The sequence below is a fragment of the Chlamydomonas reinhardtii genome, chromosome 6, assembly GCF_000002595.2.
Source record: "Chlamydomonas reinhardtii strain CC-503 cw92 mt+ chromosome 6, whole genome shotgun sequence".
Lineage (NCBI taxonomy): Eukaryota > Viridiplantae > Chlorophyta > Chlorophyceae > Chlamydomonadales > Chlamydomonadaceae > Chlamydomonas > Chlamydomonas reinhardtii.
In genome coordinates, this window is record NC_057009.1 from 6,489,937 (window position 1) to 6,507,571 (window position 17,635).

A 17,635-nucleotide genomic window follows, 5' to 3' on the forward strand; every position below is an offset into this window, starting at 1 on the left:
TCCCTCGAAAACCACGCCAACTAACCGCCACTCGCTCCCCTCTCCCTTCTCCCTCTCCCCTCCCACTCCCTACTTTACCAACCACTCCCCCACCCCTCCCCCTCCCCTCCCCCCTCCACCCCCTCCCCTCCCCCTCCCCCTCCCCTCCCCTCCCCTCCCCTCTCCCCTCCCCCCCCCCTCCCTCTCCCCCTCTCCCCCTCCCCCTCCCCACCCCTCCCAACCGCTCACCCAGTCCCGCCAGCTCCTGGTCCACGGGCACGCGCAGCCTCTTGGCCACCTTGAGCAGCCCGAAGAAGGCGCCCATCATGACGCCCACCCAGGCGCAGATGGACAGCGCCTCAATCACCTGACACAGCAGCACCTGGCCGTGACCGCCGTACAGGATGCCGAACCTGGCGGGGGGACATGGGGAGGCAGCCAGGCAGGCAGGGAGGATGGGGGTGATGGGGAATGGGGGTGGGGTGTGTAAATGGGGTGGGGGGTTGGGATGGTTTGGGGTGGTTGGGGGTGGATTCACGCATGTCAGCATGGGCGTCGACAACTCAAAGATCACAGCGCCCATCCAACGCATCTCCGCTCACTCCGCGCTCGAGAGCCTCTGCGTTCCCTTTCCCATGGCTCCCCCAGTTTGGGCTGGTATTTACGCCCCCCCGACCTTCATACACAACAACCGTTGCAACTCCCTGCCGCCCCTCCAGACCCGCCCCCATCTGCACATCCCCCGATCCCCGCCTCCCATCCCCATCCCCTTCCAACCCCCAATCCCCCGCCGCATCTGCTATTACCCCCCCCCCCCAACCCCCCCTGCACACACACACTCACTTCTTGCTGCCCTTCACATCCGGCCCGAAGCCGTACGCGCCGTACACGTCCGCCACATAGGTGGGTTGCGCCAGGAGGCCGGGGAAGAGCAGCCCCCACACGCCGCAGAACAGGTGCAGCGCCACCGCACTCACGGGGTCGTCTGCAGGGCGGCAGGGGCCACGTGTGTGTGTGTGTGTGTGTGTGTGTGTGTGTAGGCGGCATGTGTGTGTGTGTGTGTGCATAGGCGGCACGTGGGTGGGTGGTGGTTGGTTGGTTGGGTGGGTGTAGGGTTTGGTGGGATGGTGGGGGGTTATGGTGGGTTGTGGTGGGTAGTGGTGTTGTGGTGGCTTGTGGTGTGGGGTCGCATGGGCGGTAAGATGCGAGGGCGGGGTTGAGCGGGACAAGGGTCCGCAGTCCCAAGGCACGCCACGCCTCACGCCCCGCGGCCTCCCCCCGCTTCCCCCCCTCCGCTAGTTTGGCTTGGTTTGGTTTAGTTTGGACTGGTATTTACAACCCCCAAACACACACACACACACACACACACACACACACACACACACACACACACACACACACACACACCACGCACCGATCTTCATCTTGTACAACACCACGTATTCGAACCCGATGAACACGAACGCCGCCACGAAGCCGCAGATGAGCGCCGCCCAGGGCTCCACCACACTACAGCTGCATGTTATGCCCACCAGGCCGGCCAGGCAGCAGTTGCACACCTGGGGGAGAGGGGGGAGAGGAAGGTGTGGTTGCCGGGGGCGGGGAACGGTGAGGGCAGAGTTTACGCAGCTACATACAGTAGGGCGTGTGTGCTTGTAGTCGCAGCTGCAGCTGCAGCTGCAGCTGCTGCAGTGCCCGCTTGCCCCATCACCCGTGCCACTGGCCTCGCCCCCCGAGCCCATGCATCTTAGTATCTTTTGCCGCTTGAAGATGTGGAAACAACCCCTCCCCCTCCGCCCCACATCCCCACCCCCACACCCCCTCCCCCTCCCCCTCCCCGCCCCCTCTCCCTCCCTCTCCCCTCCCCCTCCCCCCCCTCCGTCCCCCTCCCCTCACCAGCACTGTGTCCCAGGTGGATGTGCGCATGTAGCGCCAGAACAGCCCCGTGAGCCCGGCCGCGCCCGCAGACAGCGTGGTGGTCACCGCAACACGGGACACCACGATGGCCGAGGCCTGCAGGTGGGGAAGGGGGGTTGCAAAGATGATTGGAATGGAAAAGCGGTACAGGCTGCCGGGGGGAGGGGGCGTAGTTCATTCCAATCCCAACGTTAACCATGGCAGGGAGGCAGGGGGGTTTGGGGTCGTGTGGCGTGGCGTGCCGTGTGGCTTGTGTCAGCATGCGAGCCAGCACAATTCGGCTTTCCCTCGCCCGACCCTTGTCTCCCTCCCGCAACCCCATGACCCTTGTGCCGCCCTCCCCTTTCCTTCCCCTTGCCGCCTCCCCTGCAACGCCCCTCTCCTTCCTTAACTAAGTATTACCCTCCCCCCGCTCTTGACCCGCGGGCGCACCGTGGTCGCGATGGTGAGGTTGGATCCAGGGTTGAAGCCGTAGAATCCAAACCACAGCAGGAAGGTGCCCATCACCACCAGTGTGGCGCTGTGCCCCTTCATCTCGTTCACCTTGCCGGACGCGTCAAAGCGCCCGATGCGGGGGCCGATGATCTGGACGGGAGGGGGGAAAGGGAGGCGTGGTGCTTGGTGGTAATGGACGGCTAGCCCCGTTGGGATCGGTTTATGTTGGGCTGGTATTTCCCCACCCCCACCCCGCCCCACGCCGCAAAGTAGCACCATAACCACCCCCACAACCCCTGCGCTCTGGGACGCCCTGCCCTCTAGCAATTGCGCACCGCCACGCAGCCCACTCGCCCACATACCTACCTGCCCACCAGCCAGCGCCGCCCCTCCCCAGATGAACTTTCAACCCTCACCCCCACCCCCATCCCCACCCCACATCCCTACACCGCTGTCTCCCCCCTCTCACCCAAGCGCCCATGAGCGCCGCCATGCCGCCGGTGAGGTGCACCACGCCGCCGCCCGCGAAGTCGATGGCGCCCGTCTGCAGGAGCAGCGCGTAGCCGTCCCGGGACCTGTGCGCGTGCGTGCGTGTGTGTGCGTGTGCGGGTAAAGAGGAGTGTGAGCAGCATGTCCATAACCCCATTAGTCGCGTCCCACCGCTGCAAAGCCCCCTCCCCCTCCCCTTCCTGCGTCCTCGTGCCTCTGGTTTCTCACTGGTGGGAAGGTCTCCCTCTCCCTCTACCTCTCCCTCCCGCTCTCCCTCCCGCTCTCCCTCTCCCTCTCCCTCTCCCTCTCCCTCTCCCTCTCCCTCTCCCTCTCCCCCTCCCTCTCCCCCTCTCCCCCTCACGTGTTGAATGCGGACAGCCAGCCGCTGGCGCTCCACACCCAGTGCACCACCACGGGGTAGACGAAGGAGGAGATGAAGAAGGCGTAGGCCAGGTAGGCCTGGAAGGTGCAGCGCTCCGCCACGGCGCCGGACACGATGGTGGTGGCGGCCTGGGGGTTTGGAGGTGGTGGTGGGGTGCGGTGGTGGTGGTGGTGGTGGTGGTGGTGGTGGTGGTGGTGGTGGTGGTGGTGGTGGTGGTGGTGGTGGTGGTGGTGATGGGGTGTGGTGGGAGTTCCATGCATTATTAATCACGACGAGAAGATGTTGACAAAGTCGTTGCAGCAGAGGGTGGGGGATGCGAGGTTGGGGCGGTGGGAACAAGGTCAGATGGGGTGGGGTGGGGCAGGGCACTCCGCACGGCCCTCCACACCGCCCTCCACACCGCCCACAACGCCCACACCGCCCGCACCACCCACCGCGCAGAAGCTCCATTGGAAGAAGAACACGTGCCAGCCCTGTGGGGGGGGCACGTGCGGGAGGGGGTTGCCGCGTGTCGCGTGGCGCAACGTCAGCAGGGATGCGGCGGCGGGGTGGGAGGAGGCACACGGCAGCGGGCGATGAGGCGGCGACTGCCCCATTCACCCATTCACCCACCCGCCCATTCACCCACCCGCCCATTCGCCCACCGGCCCATCCGCCCATTCACCAACCCGCCTGATGGAAGGGCCCCGACGCAACCCGCACGTACACCCACACCCACGCACACACCCCTTTCCCTTCAACACTTGTACACGCACTTCTCCCCTTGATCCTTTTCCGTTGTGCTTTTCTAACACATGTTTCCCTTCGACACACACACGCACACGCACACACACACGCACACGCACACGCACACACATACACACACGCCGCACGCGCCGTCACCCGCACCTGCGTGGCGAACCCGTCGTAGCTGACGTTGCTGTCGAGGCTGCTGACCTGTGTGGTGTACGACAGCGCGAAGTTGTGGTCGCCGATGAAGGCGTTGGAGGTCTGGTTGGCGTGGTGTCCGAACGCGAACGCATAGCCGAACAGGTAGAACCTGCAGGCAAGGCCGCCAGCAGCAGGAGGATCAGCAGGAGGAGCAGGAGGCGTGGGTGGAGAAGGAGGAACAGGAGGAGCAGGAGAAGCAGGAGGCGTGGATGGGAGTGGGAGTTGGGTTTGCGTGCGCGGGTATTTTGCAGGGAGCAGCAGAGGCGTTGGGAGTGTCGGTCGGGTTGCGGCGGGCGGCGGCACAGGGCGCTCCCGACGGCGCGGCAGTGGCCCCCGGCAACCCACGCCCAGAGCCCTGATGGTTTCCGCTCGAGCGCAGCGAGTTGTCGGAAACCAAGGTTTCCTGCGCTCGGAGTGTGCACAGTTGTGGGCCCCGAAGGGGCGTGGTGTGTGTGTGTGTGTTTGTTGTTTGGGGCCCATGCGCGGCATGGGCGGTGGGCCCGGTTAAGTAGCGGAGCGCTGTGTCGCGCTCGCTACTTTGCGAGTTTCGTTCTGTCAGTACTGACGCCGTCGTCCCTGGCTACGCTCTATCTTTGCGTGGCTACACGGCGGTTCGGGCTCGCCCTCCCAACCCCGCACGAAGACCGCAGTTCTCTGCTTGCAGGTACCCTCTCCGGCGGCGGAGCCGCCCTCACAAATTGTAACACGACGCAATGCATGGAAACGGCTGGGGGTCTACCCGCCGCCTGGGCAACTACCGGTGCCACACGTGTGTCACTGCCCCGCCAAGGCACGGGCGCCAGGGGGCAGCCCGTGCCAGACATGTGCGGCGGGGAGGCCAGCGCAGCACCGTCACCAGCCTACAGAGACGCCCACCTCGGGTGTCTTAACCCTGGCCCCGTGAATTCCCGCGACCACTGCACGGTGCCGTCCCGTGTTCCAACCCCCCATCCCCACCCCACCCGCACGTCACTGGGGCTGTGACTAGCTACAATGCTAGCTGCGCGCACCGCTGCTCGACGGGAGCGGCAGCAGAAGGGCTGCTCCTTGTTGCGGTGCGCGCGCGTGTGAACGCATGGCGATCAGCACCGCCACCCCCACCCTATAGCAATGCCATGGCCCCTGCGCCCGCCCTACGAACACGGCGGCCCTAAGGGGTGCGCCACTGCAGGTCCCCACCCCCTGCCCCCTGGGCCCCCCACCCCCACCCCTGCAACGGCTCAGCCACAGGCCTCGCCTGTCCTGCATTGTCCCCGCTGAGCCCTCCTCCCGGCCCCCGCCGCAGCGATCACGCCGCTGCCGGCTTTCGCGCGCGTGCTGTGCCACTTCCCTAGAGACTTGGCACGCCATGCGAACGCGGCGCCCAGCTGCTATGCTAGCCAACCCTGCCTCGCCGGAAAGGCCCCACGCAGTGCCTAAGGTTACGAATGTAGCCTACACAATCCCGATCACGTGCAGCTGCCGCCGGCTCCGTCCCGTCGGCTCCGCCCCCCCCCCCTCTCGCGAGCCCCCCACAGCGCAGCGTGCGTCCTGCCCCGTCCCTGCCGCGTTCTGACCGCCTCACCCGATGGCGCCAGTGCACGCGTCCAAGATGTTCTTCATCAACACATTCATGCTATTTTTCGAGCGGATGGCGCCCGCGCAGAGCTGCAGGGGAACCACGTCGTTTCAGGGCATGTGCGTCCTTAGAGCAGGGCGCGCAGCGCCGTGCGGTGTGCCGCAGGAACTCACCAGCGCAAAGCCTAATTGCATCGGTCCAAACACAAGGTATGCGCTGAATAGGAGGAACGCCACGTCTAGCGACAAGGCGACCTCCGCTTTGGCTGTGCCGTCCATTTGCTCGCTCAAGTCCGCTTGTTGCGCGGCAAGATACTTAAGCACACAGCTGACTGCCGTGAAACTGCAGTCATATTGGCTACAAACTATGGCCGCTGTCGCGGAGTCGCCCACTAGCTCGGTCACTTCTAGCATTTGCTCATCAGTGCAGCTATAGATAACGAGCGGCGGAGAGCCGCTCGGCGCAGGTGAAGCCATTTTGCTTTGTTCGCCAACAAATTGCAAGGGTTAAATGCTGGTCAAAGACACTGGCCGTGGCTCCATTGTCGCCCTCGCTAATATCTAGCAGTAACTGGGCGTGTGTGCTGGAACTGGTATACCGAGAAACGGTAGGGAGTTCTGGCAAACACAAACCGCGGCATCGAGACAGCCCCGGCACGCCGTACACATCAGTCAGGGGGCGGAGTGCGTAGACGACTGGGGCACTGAGGCAACTGGAGTGGCACCAAATGCCGTTTCCTGACTTGTCACATCGCCTGCCGATAATACGTATCCGACTGTTGAGTCCGGACATCGTGGCAATGCCCCGTGTGTGGCCTGGCCACTCACATGCCTGTGCCCGGGTCCTAGTCTCGCCGGTCTCGGCCACCGTTGAATGAGAATGACACCATGTCAACATCTCACCCCCTACTCAGCTTGGTACACTAAGGCTTTGAAATGCCATGGGCCGAACGGGCAGGTTTATCGTACGGTCACTTATGGTTCGACTCCATTCTCACCTGTCCATGCACATGCCCATGTTTTTGGCCTCCGCGGCCTGCTGGACCGGGCCTGGGCCCGTGTGTCCGCCTCAACGCAGGCGATTAAACCCCCAGGTGGCATGTTAGCTATCTGCGCGCGCCTTTGGTGTAGCATCCAAGCCGCGGGAAAGACTGGCGGTTCATGTCGGCTCCGCGGGGGCATTTTGCCCTGACGCAGGAGCGTATCCGTGGCTGTCGCCATCGCTGCGTTCCAACACATGACAACAATGACACTTCCCGTGGCATATGTGTGTGGGGGGGGTGAGAGGAGCGTGTTGTAGGACTGGGCAGCCAACCACAAGCGATGGACCAGGACATATAGTGGAAGGGCGCTTGGGCGCCTTGCTACGGTGCTGTATGGCACTACGGCAGATGCAGTGTGTACCCTAATTTGCAACTGGTGCGGTGTGCCTGACATGACCCGAGCTACTTTCGCGTTCGCAAGCAAGGGCAGCGCATATCGGCACGTGCCCCTGGCCTGTCACTACACAGCCCGGCGGCATTTCGATTGCCACATTCTAAGTTGCGTAAGTTACAGGCTGGTTGCGCATGGCGGCATGGCTTCGTGCAACAGGTGTTCCCCCCGGCCGTCATGGAGTAGGTTTGATGGAGCCAGGTTTGCTCCTGGCACTCGGTGGCATGCATGCATCAGATTGGCCCCTTTGGTAACATCCAAAATCATTAAACACGAGTTCAATGTCCTAGCATTGGGCCCATGCAGGGCTCTTCAGTGTACAGTTCAAAGGCCACCAGCATAACTTGCACAGCTAGCCCAGACCAAGCACTGAGCCCAGTCATTCTCAATCATCAGTCAGCGTGCACGCAGCCACACATGAGTGGCGCAGTTGGCGTGGTTGGCGCACACAATGGACAAATGCAACGCCCCAGATAACGCCTCAGTTCCAGTAATGTACATCAGACACAAACGTCACGTGTCTCGCATCCTGCGCGCGCACAATGGGCGTACCCACACAACCACGACGCACCTAGGCCCTGGCTAGCCCTGCCGCACACGCACACCTCCTGGCGCCTCTGCACCCCCGTGCGGCTACCCCAGTTTGCACACCCACCCACAGCAAACAGGACGGCACACTCCAGCGCTGCTTCAACGCCTATGCCAAACACCTCAGTGCTGCTGCTGCCGGCTGCTGCCTACCGCCCGCGCAGCAGCCCCAGCGCCCGCCTGTGTGCGCCGCGCAGGCCGCCCACCGCCGCGTCCACGCCGGCCTCCAGCTGGGACAGGGCGCCGGTCTGTGTGACCAGAAAGGGCAGGGCAGGGCGGGGCGGGAAAGGTTCCAGAGTGGGTAAGAAAGGCAGGCGCCGCAGGGCAGTCCTGGCCAGGGCCGCGAGGGCGCGCAGCGTAGGGCCTGCTGCTTCCGGCGGCACACCTGGTTCTGCCCCCCCCCACCGTAAGCACTGCATCCGGTTAGTTTGTGACATTCCCGGCTCACGTGCACACAACCCCACGCACGCAGGCCCTCCCCCCATATACACACACACACACACACACACACACACACGCGCACGCACCTGCTCCTCCAGCTCCCGGCCGATGCGGCGGCCCTGGTCGGCGATGCGGTCCAGAGAGGCGCTCAGGTCGTCCAGCAGCCCGTCCTGGCGCCTGCGCATGTGTGTGTGTTTGGATGTGGAGGGAGAGGAGGGCATATGGATGTGGAGGGCAGGAGGCAGAAGGTGGTGGTGGACGCAGCAGCGGGTGTGGGCCTTACGAGTAGTGTGCTGGGCCAATGCGCTGCCGTGACCCTGGACCCTGGACCCTGGACCCTGGAGCTGAGAGCTCGTATGGTGTATGTACGCATTGCACTGTTGCCTATCTACCCCAGGTATCTACCCGGCAGGTAGCAGCCCAGTTTCCAAAGCGCTCAGCGCACTCACCTGATGGCTCGTTGCTGCGCCTGCAGCTGTCCGCTGATGAAGCCGCCGGCGCCGCCCAGCACCGCACCCGTGCCCGCGGCCGCGGCGGTGTGTCCAGCGCCCACCGCAGCCGAGGCCGCCCGGTGCGCAGCAGAGGCGGAGGAGGAGGCAGCGGTGCGCGCAGCCGCGGCGGCGCCCCGGACAGGCGTGATGGTGGAGACGGCGGCAGAGGCGGTGGCGGAGGCGGCGTAAGCCGCGTTGGCGTGGGCCGCGCCCGCGATGGCGGAGGCGACGCGCATGCTGCCGCTCAGCGGCGGCGACGAGCGGTGTGTCATGCAGGGGTCCGAAGCGGCGCTGTACGGCTCTGGGGAGATGAAAGTGCAGGTGAGGGGTCCTGCGACAGTCACGGGGACGCCGATGGCCACGGGTTGCTGCCGCGGCACCGGCGGGGGGCGGTGCGGCGCCACGTTCTCGGCGGTGCGACGAACGGCGTCACGCGTGGTGCTGCGGGCATGAAAATGGTGGCGGGTTGGTGGGCGGGAAGGGGAGATGGTGGCGTCATGGCGGGGCTAGCTCAGTCAAGGTGACGCGTGCGAGACCGGCACGGCACGGTGTGCGCGGGGGGTTGAGTCAGGCCGTCGATCCGTGTTGCATGGGCATCGTCGGGGCTTGGGGCGTCAGCGGCTAGCTGCATGGCTGTCATGTGGACGCACCTACCTGATCCAGGACCGCCGCGCCTGCACCTCCGCGGGGGAGACGTGGAAGCGTTGCGGTTCGGCCGCCACAATGTCCATTGCCCGCTCAACCTCCCCTAGCTGCGAGTCAGCAGGCGGAACGAAGACAGGTTGGTTCATGTGTGCGGTAGTCAGTGTCACGACAACAACAAGAAGACACGGGCTGTTGCTGTTGTGCACTTGTAGGTGCCGGTGGCTTGTATAAGCAGAGGGTTGGATCTTTTGCTGAACCCCAATCCCAAATCCCAACAACGCGGGGCTGCTGGGCCCCGACACGGGTTTCACACGCGCGGTGATGAGGCGCGGTGGCACGCAGTTACCCCTGCAATGCCCTTCAATGCCGCCGGCCTCGTCCCCTCCTCGAAAGATGCTTGGAAGCTGCAGCTACCCACATGCTACACTAACCTCCGCAAGCAGAGCGTCGCAGTCATAGCCCAGGTTGCCTGCCAGCCTTGCCACATCGGCACTTTCAGCCCACACAGCTGCCGTCAGCTCCCCCGAGCCTTTTGCGAGCACGCGGACCTTCGAGGACAGCGCATTATGAGGATGCGTGTTAGTTGACATGTAAAGAGCTGCTACAGCGCGTCTTTGCTACCTGCTCGTCGATGTCCGCGCGGATGATGTTGAATGGCTCCGAGAACTGCATGTCTGCCAGTCTGTGCCCTTCAAAGTATGAGATGACTTTGTTATCTTGAGTCCTGAGATAGTGCTGCTTGAAGTTCATATTGCTATAGTTGGTGCGGTGCGCGTTTTAATACTCTCGGCGCAAACCAGCCGTTGGCCGTTGGGCCGCGCGTAGATGGCGGAAGGCCTGCACCTGCCTTCCCCCGCCCCCCACCAAGTGGGGCACCCTGGCATCCGCCGCTTTCATCCCCAGCAGCAAGAGCCCGTACATACACATCCTACTGATCAAGGCCATGTTTACAAATTCCACGGCAAGTACCCCTGAATGCCGACCGCCCGTGTTGTGGCCCAACCCACATGCACGCGGCTCTCACACGCGGCGTGCACAGCCACAGCGACAGTCTCACATGTGCACAGGCTCAGCTAGCTTCCCAAGCAGCACATGACAAACATAAATGCACAAACAAATCATACATGTGCCCCTGCACCAGCAAAGCATTTCAACACCCTGCGCAGCGTGCCTGCGCAGGCTCAGCCTGAAATTGTCTGCATAGGCCACGCCAGGGCCCAGGGGCCACGCCACAGAGCGCGGCAACGACGTGGCTTTCCAAGATGCTCTGCACCCCTGCATGCTGGGAATCAATTATAATCCCGCCACACACACGCAACGCTTGTTTGCCGTTTGCAATGTGGTGTCATGCCTGGCTTGGAATCACCGCAATTGTTGCACAACCGGCCGCGCAGCCACGGGAGGCGCCGCAACACCCGCATCCACCTCCTCCCTTCCCTCCCTTACTCCCCCTTCCCTCCCTCTCACCCTGCATCACCGCTGCCGCCGCTCGGCAAGCCAGTCACGAGCCCGGCGTGCGACCGGGCGCAGCCCGGCTGCCGGCGTCATATTACGGGAAACATAGGTGACACGTCAGCTGCTGTGCACAAGAGGGTTCAGGGCATGTGGTTGAGGGCGCGCAGGAGTGCATGCCTTTATTTTGTGGGCGTGCGTGTGGGCGTGCCCGCCCGCTGCGGGGCAGCGTGTGCAGCACAACTGCCCCGGGGGCTGTGCGGCGCGCCTGCCCCACCCCGCGGTGTCAAGCTACACTAGGTGGCATGCATACACGGCACTCAGTCCGACATACCTAGCGGTGCCCTGACCACACGGTGGCCGGGCGCCCGGAAGCCCCTCCCGGCGCTGTGCCCATAGACGGGCCCAGCGCCTGTGTGGCGGCCCCACAAATGCCCCAACCTGCTTGGACTAGGCTGGTGACCATAGACGCATGCCCACAGCATACTGGCTGGGCAGGGCGCACATCGCTGGTTCGCGTGTGGGCATGTCGGCATGGTTTGCGGGTCCGCATCTTGGAATGAGTCAGCCTACCCCCACTTGAAGGTATCTTGTTTGCGGTCTTTTACATGAACGTATATGCTGATAGGGATATGGAGGAACCGACGCCAGGAAAGTGGCGACTTTTAGCCTGACCTTGCGTGGCTCGCGCGAGGGTCGGTCGCGCTGGAAAGGCGAAAACAATTCAGTGCACCACCCCCGGGGCCACTTGCTCCACACGCAACAAAGATACACATCATAGATGTAATATGAAATACTCGCACAGGCAAGCAGCCGCATGGCGCAGGTGTGCCACGCCGTGCCGTCGCCGGCCACCCTCGCCGCGCCACCTCGGGGCCACCGGGGCCCGCCCGGCCCCTCCGCCGCGTGCACAGTGGGCCCCTGGGCTCCCGGATGGCTTTCACAATGACACCAGCAGCCGCCGCTGAAGTCGCGCCCGGCAGGGCATAGCACGCAGGAGCCCAGGCCGCGGCGCCACGGTGGGGCCCTGAGCGCTGCCCAGCCAGGCGAGCAGACACTCTTGTGCCATAGACCGGCGCCCACAGGGGCCTGAAGGCTATGTGACAAGGCTGTGATATACATCAGGGATATAGGACAGCGAAAGGGGGGACGTAAAGCCCATATGATGTACAAAAGTCCCTCTCACCTCCCTCTCACCCTGCATCACCGCTGCCGCCGCTCGGCAAGCCAGTCACGAGCCCGGCGTGCGACCGGGCGCAGCCCGGCTGCCGGCGTCATATTACGGGAAACATAGGTGACACGTCAGCTGCTGTGCACAAGAGGGTTCAGGGCATGTGGTTGAGGGCGCGCAGGAGTGCATGCCTTTATTTTGTGGGCGTGCGTGTGGGCGTGCCCGCCCGCTGCGGGGCAGCGTGTGCAGCACAACTGCCCCGGGGGCTGTGCGGCGCGCCTGCCCCGCCCCGCGGTGTCAAGCTACACTAGGTGGCATGCATACACGGCACTCAGTCCGACATACCTAGCGGTGCCCTGACCACACGGTGGCCGGGCGCCCGGAAGCCCCTCCGGGCGCAGTGCCCATAGACGGGCCCAGCGCCTGTGTGGCGGCCCCACAAATGCCCCAACCTGCTTGGACTAGGCTGGTGACCATAGACGCATGCCCACAGCATACTGGCTGGGCAGGGCGCACATCGCTGGTTCGCGTGTGGGCATGTCGGCATGGTTTGCGGGTCCGCATCTTGGAATGAGTCAGCCTACCCCCACTTGAAGGTATCTTGTTTGCGGTCTTTTACATGAACGTATATGCTGATAGGGATATGGAGGAACCGACGCCAGGAAAGTGGCGACTTTTAGCCTGACCTTGCGTGGCTCGCGCGAGGGTCGGTCGCGCTGGAAAGGCGAAAACAATTCAGTGCACCACCCCCGGGGCCACTTGCTCCACACGCAACAAAGATACACATCATAGATGTAGTATGAAATACTCGCACAGGCAAGCAGCCGCATGGCGCAGGTGTGCCACGCCGTGCCGTCGCCGGCCACCCTCGCCGCGCCACCTCGGGGCCACCGGGGCCCGCCCGGCCCCTCCGCCGCGTGCACAGTGGGCCCCTGGGCTCCCGGATGGCTTTCACAATGACACCAGCAGCCGCCGCTGAAGTCGCGCCCGGCAGGGCATAGCACGCAGGAGCCCAGGCCGCGGCGCCACGGTGGGGCCCTGAGCGCTGCCCAGCCAGGCGAGCAGACACTCTTGTGCCATAGACCGGCGCCCACAGGGGCCTGAAGGCTATGTGACAAGGCTGTGATATACATCAGGGATATAGGACAGCGAAAGGGGGGACGTAAAGCCCATACGATGTACAAAAGTCCCTCTCACCTCCCTCTCACCCTGCATCACCGCTGCCGCCGCTCGGCAAGCCAGTCACGAGCCCGGCGTGCGACCGGGCGCAGCCCGGCTGCCGGCGTCATATTACGGGAAACATAGGTGACACGTCAGCTGCTGTGCACAAGAGGGTTCAGGGCATGTGGTTGAGGGCGCGCAGGAGTGCATGCCTTTATTTTGTGGGCGTGCGTGTGGGCGTGCCCGCCCGCTGCGGGGCAGCGTGTGCAGCACAACTGCCCCGGGGGCTGTGCGGCGCGCCTGCCCCGCCCCGCGGTGTCAAGCTACACTAGGTGGCATGCATACACGGCACTCAGCCCGACATACCTAGCGGTGCCCTGACCACACGGTGGCCGGGCGCCCGGAAGCCCCTCCGGGCGCAGTGCCCATAGACGGGCCCAGCGCCTGTGTGGCGGCCCCACAAATGCCCCAACCTGCTTGGACTAGGCTGGTGACCATAGACGCATGCCCACAGCATACTGGCTGGGCAGGGCGCACATCGCTGGTTCGCGTGTGGGCATGTCGGCATGGTTTGCGGGTCCGCATCTTGGAATGAGTCAGCCTACCCCCACTTGAAGGTATCTTGTTTGCGGTCTTTTACATGAACGTATATGCTGGTAGGGATATGGAGGAACCGACGCCAGGAAAGTGGCGACTTTTAGCCTGACCTTGCGTGGCTCGCGCGAGGGTCGGTCGCGCTGGAAAGGCGAAAACAATTCATTGCACCAGCCCCGGGGCCACTTGCTCCACACGCAACAAAGATACACATCATAGATGTAATATGAAATACTCGCACAGGCAAGCAGCCGCATGGCGCAGGTGTGCCACGCCGTGCCGTCGCTGGCCGCCCTCGCCGCGCCACCTCGGGGCCACCGGGGCCCGCCCGGCCCCTCCGCCGCGTGCACAGTGGGCCCCTGGGCTCCCGGATGGCTTTCACAATGACACCAGCAGCCGCCGCTGAAGTCGCGCCCGGCAGGGCATAGCACGCAGGAGCCCAGGCCGCGGCGCCACGGTGGGGCCCTGAGCGCTGCCCAGCCAGGCGAGCAGACACTCTTGTGCCATAGACCGGCGCCCACAGGGGCCTGAAGGCTATGTGACAAGGCTGTGATATACATCAGGGATATAGGACAGCGAAAGGGGGGACGTAAAGCCCATATGATGTACAAAAGTCCCTCTCACCTCCCTCTCACCCTGCATCACCGCTGCCGCCGCTCGGCAAGCCAGTCACGAGCCCGGCGTGCGACCGGGCGCAGCCCGGCTGCCGGCGTCATATTACGGGAAACATAGGTGACACGTCAGCTGCTGTGCACAAGAGGGTTCAGGGCATGTGGTTGAGGGCGCGCAGGAGTGCATGCCTTTATTTTGTGGGCGTGCGTGTGGGCGTGCCCGCCCGCTGCGGGGCAGCGTGTGCAGCACAACTGCCCCGGGGGCTGTGCGGCGCGCCTGCCCCGCCCCGCGGTGTCAAGCTACACTAGGTGGCATGCATACACGGCACTCAGTCCGACATACCTAGCGGTGCCCTGACCACACGGTGGCCGGGCGCCCGGAAGCCCCTCCGGGCGCAGTGCCCATAGACGGGCCCAGCGCCTGTGTGGCGGCCCCACAAATGCCCCAACCTGCTTGGACTAGGCTGGTGACCATAGACGCATGCCCACAGCATACTGGCTGGGCAGGGCGCACATCGCTGGTTCGCGTGTGGGCATGTCGGCATGGTTTGCGGGTCCGCATCTTGGAATGAGTCAGCCTACCCCCACTTGAAGGTATCTTGTTTGCGGTCTTTTACATGAACGTATATGCTGGTAGGGATATGGAGGAACCGACGCCAGGAAAGTGGCGACTTTTAGCCTGACCTTGCGTGGCTCGCGCGAGGGTCGGTCGCGCTGGAAAGGCGAAAACAATTCAGTGCACCACCCCCGGGGCCACTTGCTCCACACGCAACAAAGATACACATCATAGATGTAATATGAAATACTCGCACAGGCAAGCAGCCGCATGGCGCAGGTGTGCCACGCCGTGCCGTCGCCGGCCACCCTCGCCGCGCCACCTCGGGGCCACCGGGGCCCGCCCGGCCCCTCCGCCGCGTGCACAGTGGGCCCCTGGGCTCCCGGATGGCTTTCACAATGACACCAGCAGCCGCCGCTGAAGTCGCGCCCGGCAGGGCATAGCACGCAGGAGCCCAGGCCGCGGCGCCACGGTGGGGCCCTGAGCGCTGCCCAGCCAGGCGAGCAGACACTCTTGTGCCATAGACCGGCGCCCACAGGGGCCTGAAGGCTATGTGACAAGGCTGTGATATACATTAGGGATATAGGACAGCGAAAGGGGGGACGTAAAGCCCATACGATGTACAAAAGTCCCTCTCACCTCCCTCTCACCCTGCATCACCGCTGCCGCCGCTCGGCAAGCCAGTCACGAGCCCGGCGTGCGACCGGGCGCAGCCCGGCTGCCGGCGTCATATTACGGGAAACATAGGTGACACGTCAGCTGCTGTGCACAAGAGGGTTCAGGGCATGTGGTTGAGGGCGCGCAGGAGTGCATGCCTTTATTTTGTGGGCGTGCGTGTGGGCGTGCCCGCCCGCTGCGGGGCAGCGTGTGCAGCACAACTGCCCCGGGGGCTGTGCGGCGCGCCTGCCCCGCCCCGCGGTGTCAAGCTACACTAGGTGGCATGCATACACGGCACTCAGCCCGACGTACCTAGCGGTGCCCTGACCACACGGTGGCCGGGCGCCCGGAAGCCCCTCCCGGCGCTGTGCCCATAGACGGGCCCAGCGCCTGTGTGGCGGCCCCACAAATGCCCCAACCTGCTTGGACTAGGCTGGTGACCATAGACGCATGCCCACAGCATACTGGCTGGGCAGGGCGCACATCGCTGGTTCGCGTGTGGGCATGTCGGCATGGTTTGCGGGTCCGCATCTTGGAATGAGTCGGCCTACCCCCACTTGAAGGTATCTTGTTTGCGGTCTTTTACATGAACGTATATGCTGATAGGGATATGGAGGAACCGACGCCAGGAAAGTGGCGACTTTTAGCCTGACCTTGCATGGCTCGCGCGAGGGTCGGTCGCGCTGGAAAGGCGAAAACAATTCAGTGCACCACCCCCGGGGCCACTTGCTCCACACGCAACAAAGATACACATCATAGATGTAATATGAAATACTCGCACAGGCAAGCAGCCGCATGGCGCAGGTGTGCCACGCCGTGCCGTCGCCGGCCACCCTCGCCGCGCCACCTCGGGGCCACCGGGGCCCGCCCGGCCCCTCCGCCGCGTGCACAGTGGGCCCCTGGGCTCCCGGATGGCTTTCACAATGACACCAGCAGCCGCCGCTGAAGTCGCGCCCGGCAGGGCATAGCACGCAGGAGCCCAGGCCGCGGCGCCACGGTGGGGCCCTGAGCGCTGCCCAGCCAGGCGAGCAGACACTCTTGTGCCATAGACCGGCGCCCACAGGGGCCTGAAGGCTATGTGACAAGGCTGTGATATACATCAGGGATATAGGACAGCGAAAGGGGGGACGTAAAGCCCATATGATGTACAAAAGTCCCTCTCACCTCCCTCTCACCCTGCATCACCGCTGCCGCCGCTCGGCAAGCCAGTCACGAGCCCGGCGTGCGACCGGGCGCAGCCCGGCTGCCGGCGTCATATTACGGGAAACATAGGTGACACGTCAGCTGCTGTGCACAAGAGGGTTCAGGGCATGTGGTTGAGGGCGCGCAGGAGTGCATGCCTTTATTTTGTGGGCGTGCGTGTGGGCGTGCCCGCCCGCTGCGGGGCAGCGTGTGCAGCACAACTGCCCCGGGGGCTGTGCGGCGCGCCTGCCCCGCCCCGCGGTGTCAAGCTACACTAGGTGGCATGCATACACGGCACTCAGTCCGACATACCTAGCGGTGCCCTGACCACACGGTGGCCGGGCGCCCGGAAGCCCCTCCGGGCGCAGTGCCCATAGACGGGCCCAGCGCCTGTGTGGCGGCCCCACAAATGCCCCAACCTGCTTGGACTAGGCTGGTGACCATAGACGCATGCCCACAGCATACTGGCTGGGCAGGGCGCACATCGCTGGTTCGCGTGTGGGCATGTCGGCATGGTTTGCGGGTCCGCATCTTGGAATGAGTCAGCCTACCCCCACTTGAAGGTATCTTGTTTGCGGTCTTTTACATGAACGTATATGCTGGTAGGGATATGGAGGAACCGACGCCAGGAAAGTGGCGACTTTTAGCCTGACCTTGCGTGGCTCGCGCGAGGGTCGGTCGCGCTGGAAAGGCGAAAACAATTCATTGCACCAGCCCCGGGGCCACTTGCTCCACACGCAACAAAGATACACATCATAGATGTAATATGAAATACTCGCACAGGCAAGCAGCCGCATGGCGCAGGTGTGCCACGCCGTGCCGTCGCCGGCCGCCCTCGCCGCGCCACCTCGGGGCCACCGGGGCCCGCCCGGCCCCTCCGCCGCGTGCACAGTGGGCCCCTGGGCTCCCGGATGGCTTTCACAATGACACCAGCAGCCGCCGCTGAAGTCGCGCCCGGCAGGG

General features: G+C 64.2%; 2 protein-coding genes across 2 annotated transcripts in view; both read right to left on the minus strand.

Moving 5' to 3' along the window:
* The window catches only part of CHLRE_06g293051v5 (uncharacterized protein), a 15,396-nt gene extending 9,116 nt beyond the window's left edge, over positions 1-6,280 (minus strand). The window contains exons 1-11 of the mRNA XM_043063455.1: positions 5,864-6,280; positions 5,697-5,779; positions 4,091-4,241; positions 3,637-3,675; positions 3,182-3,330; positions 2,801-2,906; positions 2,329-2,481; positions 1,876-1,992; positions 1,394-1,538; positions 823-964; positions 229-392 (exon numbers count right to left, since the gene is read on the minus strand). Coding sequence (XP_042924161.1) covers positions 229-392; positions 823-964; positions 1,394-1,538; positions 1,876-1,992; positions 2,329-2,481; positions 2,801-2,906; positions 3,182-3,330; positions 3,637-3,675; positions 4,091-4,241; positions 5,697-5,779; positions 5,864-5,968 — 1,354 coding nt within the window. The 5' untranslated portion in view covers positions 5,969-6,280. The remainder of the gene's footprint in view (positions 1-228; positions 393-822; positions 965-1,393; positions 1,539-1,875; positions 1,993-2,328; positions 2,482-2,800; positions 2,907-3,181; positions 3,331-3,636; positions 3,676-4,090; positions 4,242-5,696; positions 5,780-5,863) is intronic.
* Positions 6,281-7,228: 948 nt separating this feature from the next.
* Positions 7,229-10,005, minus strand: CHLRE_06g293100v5 (uncharacterized protein). Its single transcript, XM_001701522.2, has 6 exons — positions 9,910-10,005; positions 9,720-9,836; positions 9,298-9,395; positions 8,602-9,084; positions 8,239-8,329; positions 7,229-7,959 (listed from the first exon to the last, which is right to left on the minus strand). Exons 1-6 carry the CDS (start codon positions 9,958-9,960, stop codon positions 7,861-7,863), a joined length of 939 nt encoding a protein of 312 aa, XP_001701574.2. The 5' UTR covers positions 9,961-10,005; the 3' UTR covers positions 7,229-7,860.
* Between the last annotated feature and the right edge of the window lie 7,630 nt (positions 10,006-17,635).

Bases quoted from the DNA above. Each gene is read 5' to 3' on its own strand.
- CHLRE_06g293100v5 (XM_001701522.2), bottom strand. From the start codon at position 9,960: ATGCAGTTCTCGGAGCCATTCAACATCATCCGCGCGGACATCGACGAG. The intron at 8,330-8,601 runs GTGAGTGCGCTG...ACACATGCGCAG, and splicing joins GCGCAGCAACGAGCCATCAG to GCGCCAGGACGGGCTGCTGG. The intron at 7,960-8,238 runs GTGCGTGCGCGT...CTGGTCACACAG, and splicing joins GCCGGGAGCTGGAGGAGCAG to ACCGGCGCCCTGTCCCAGCT.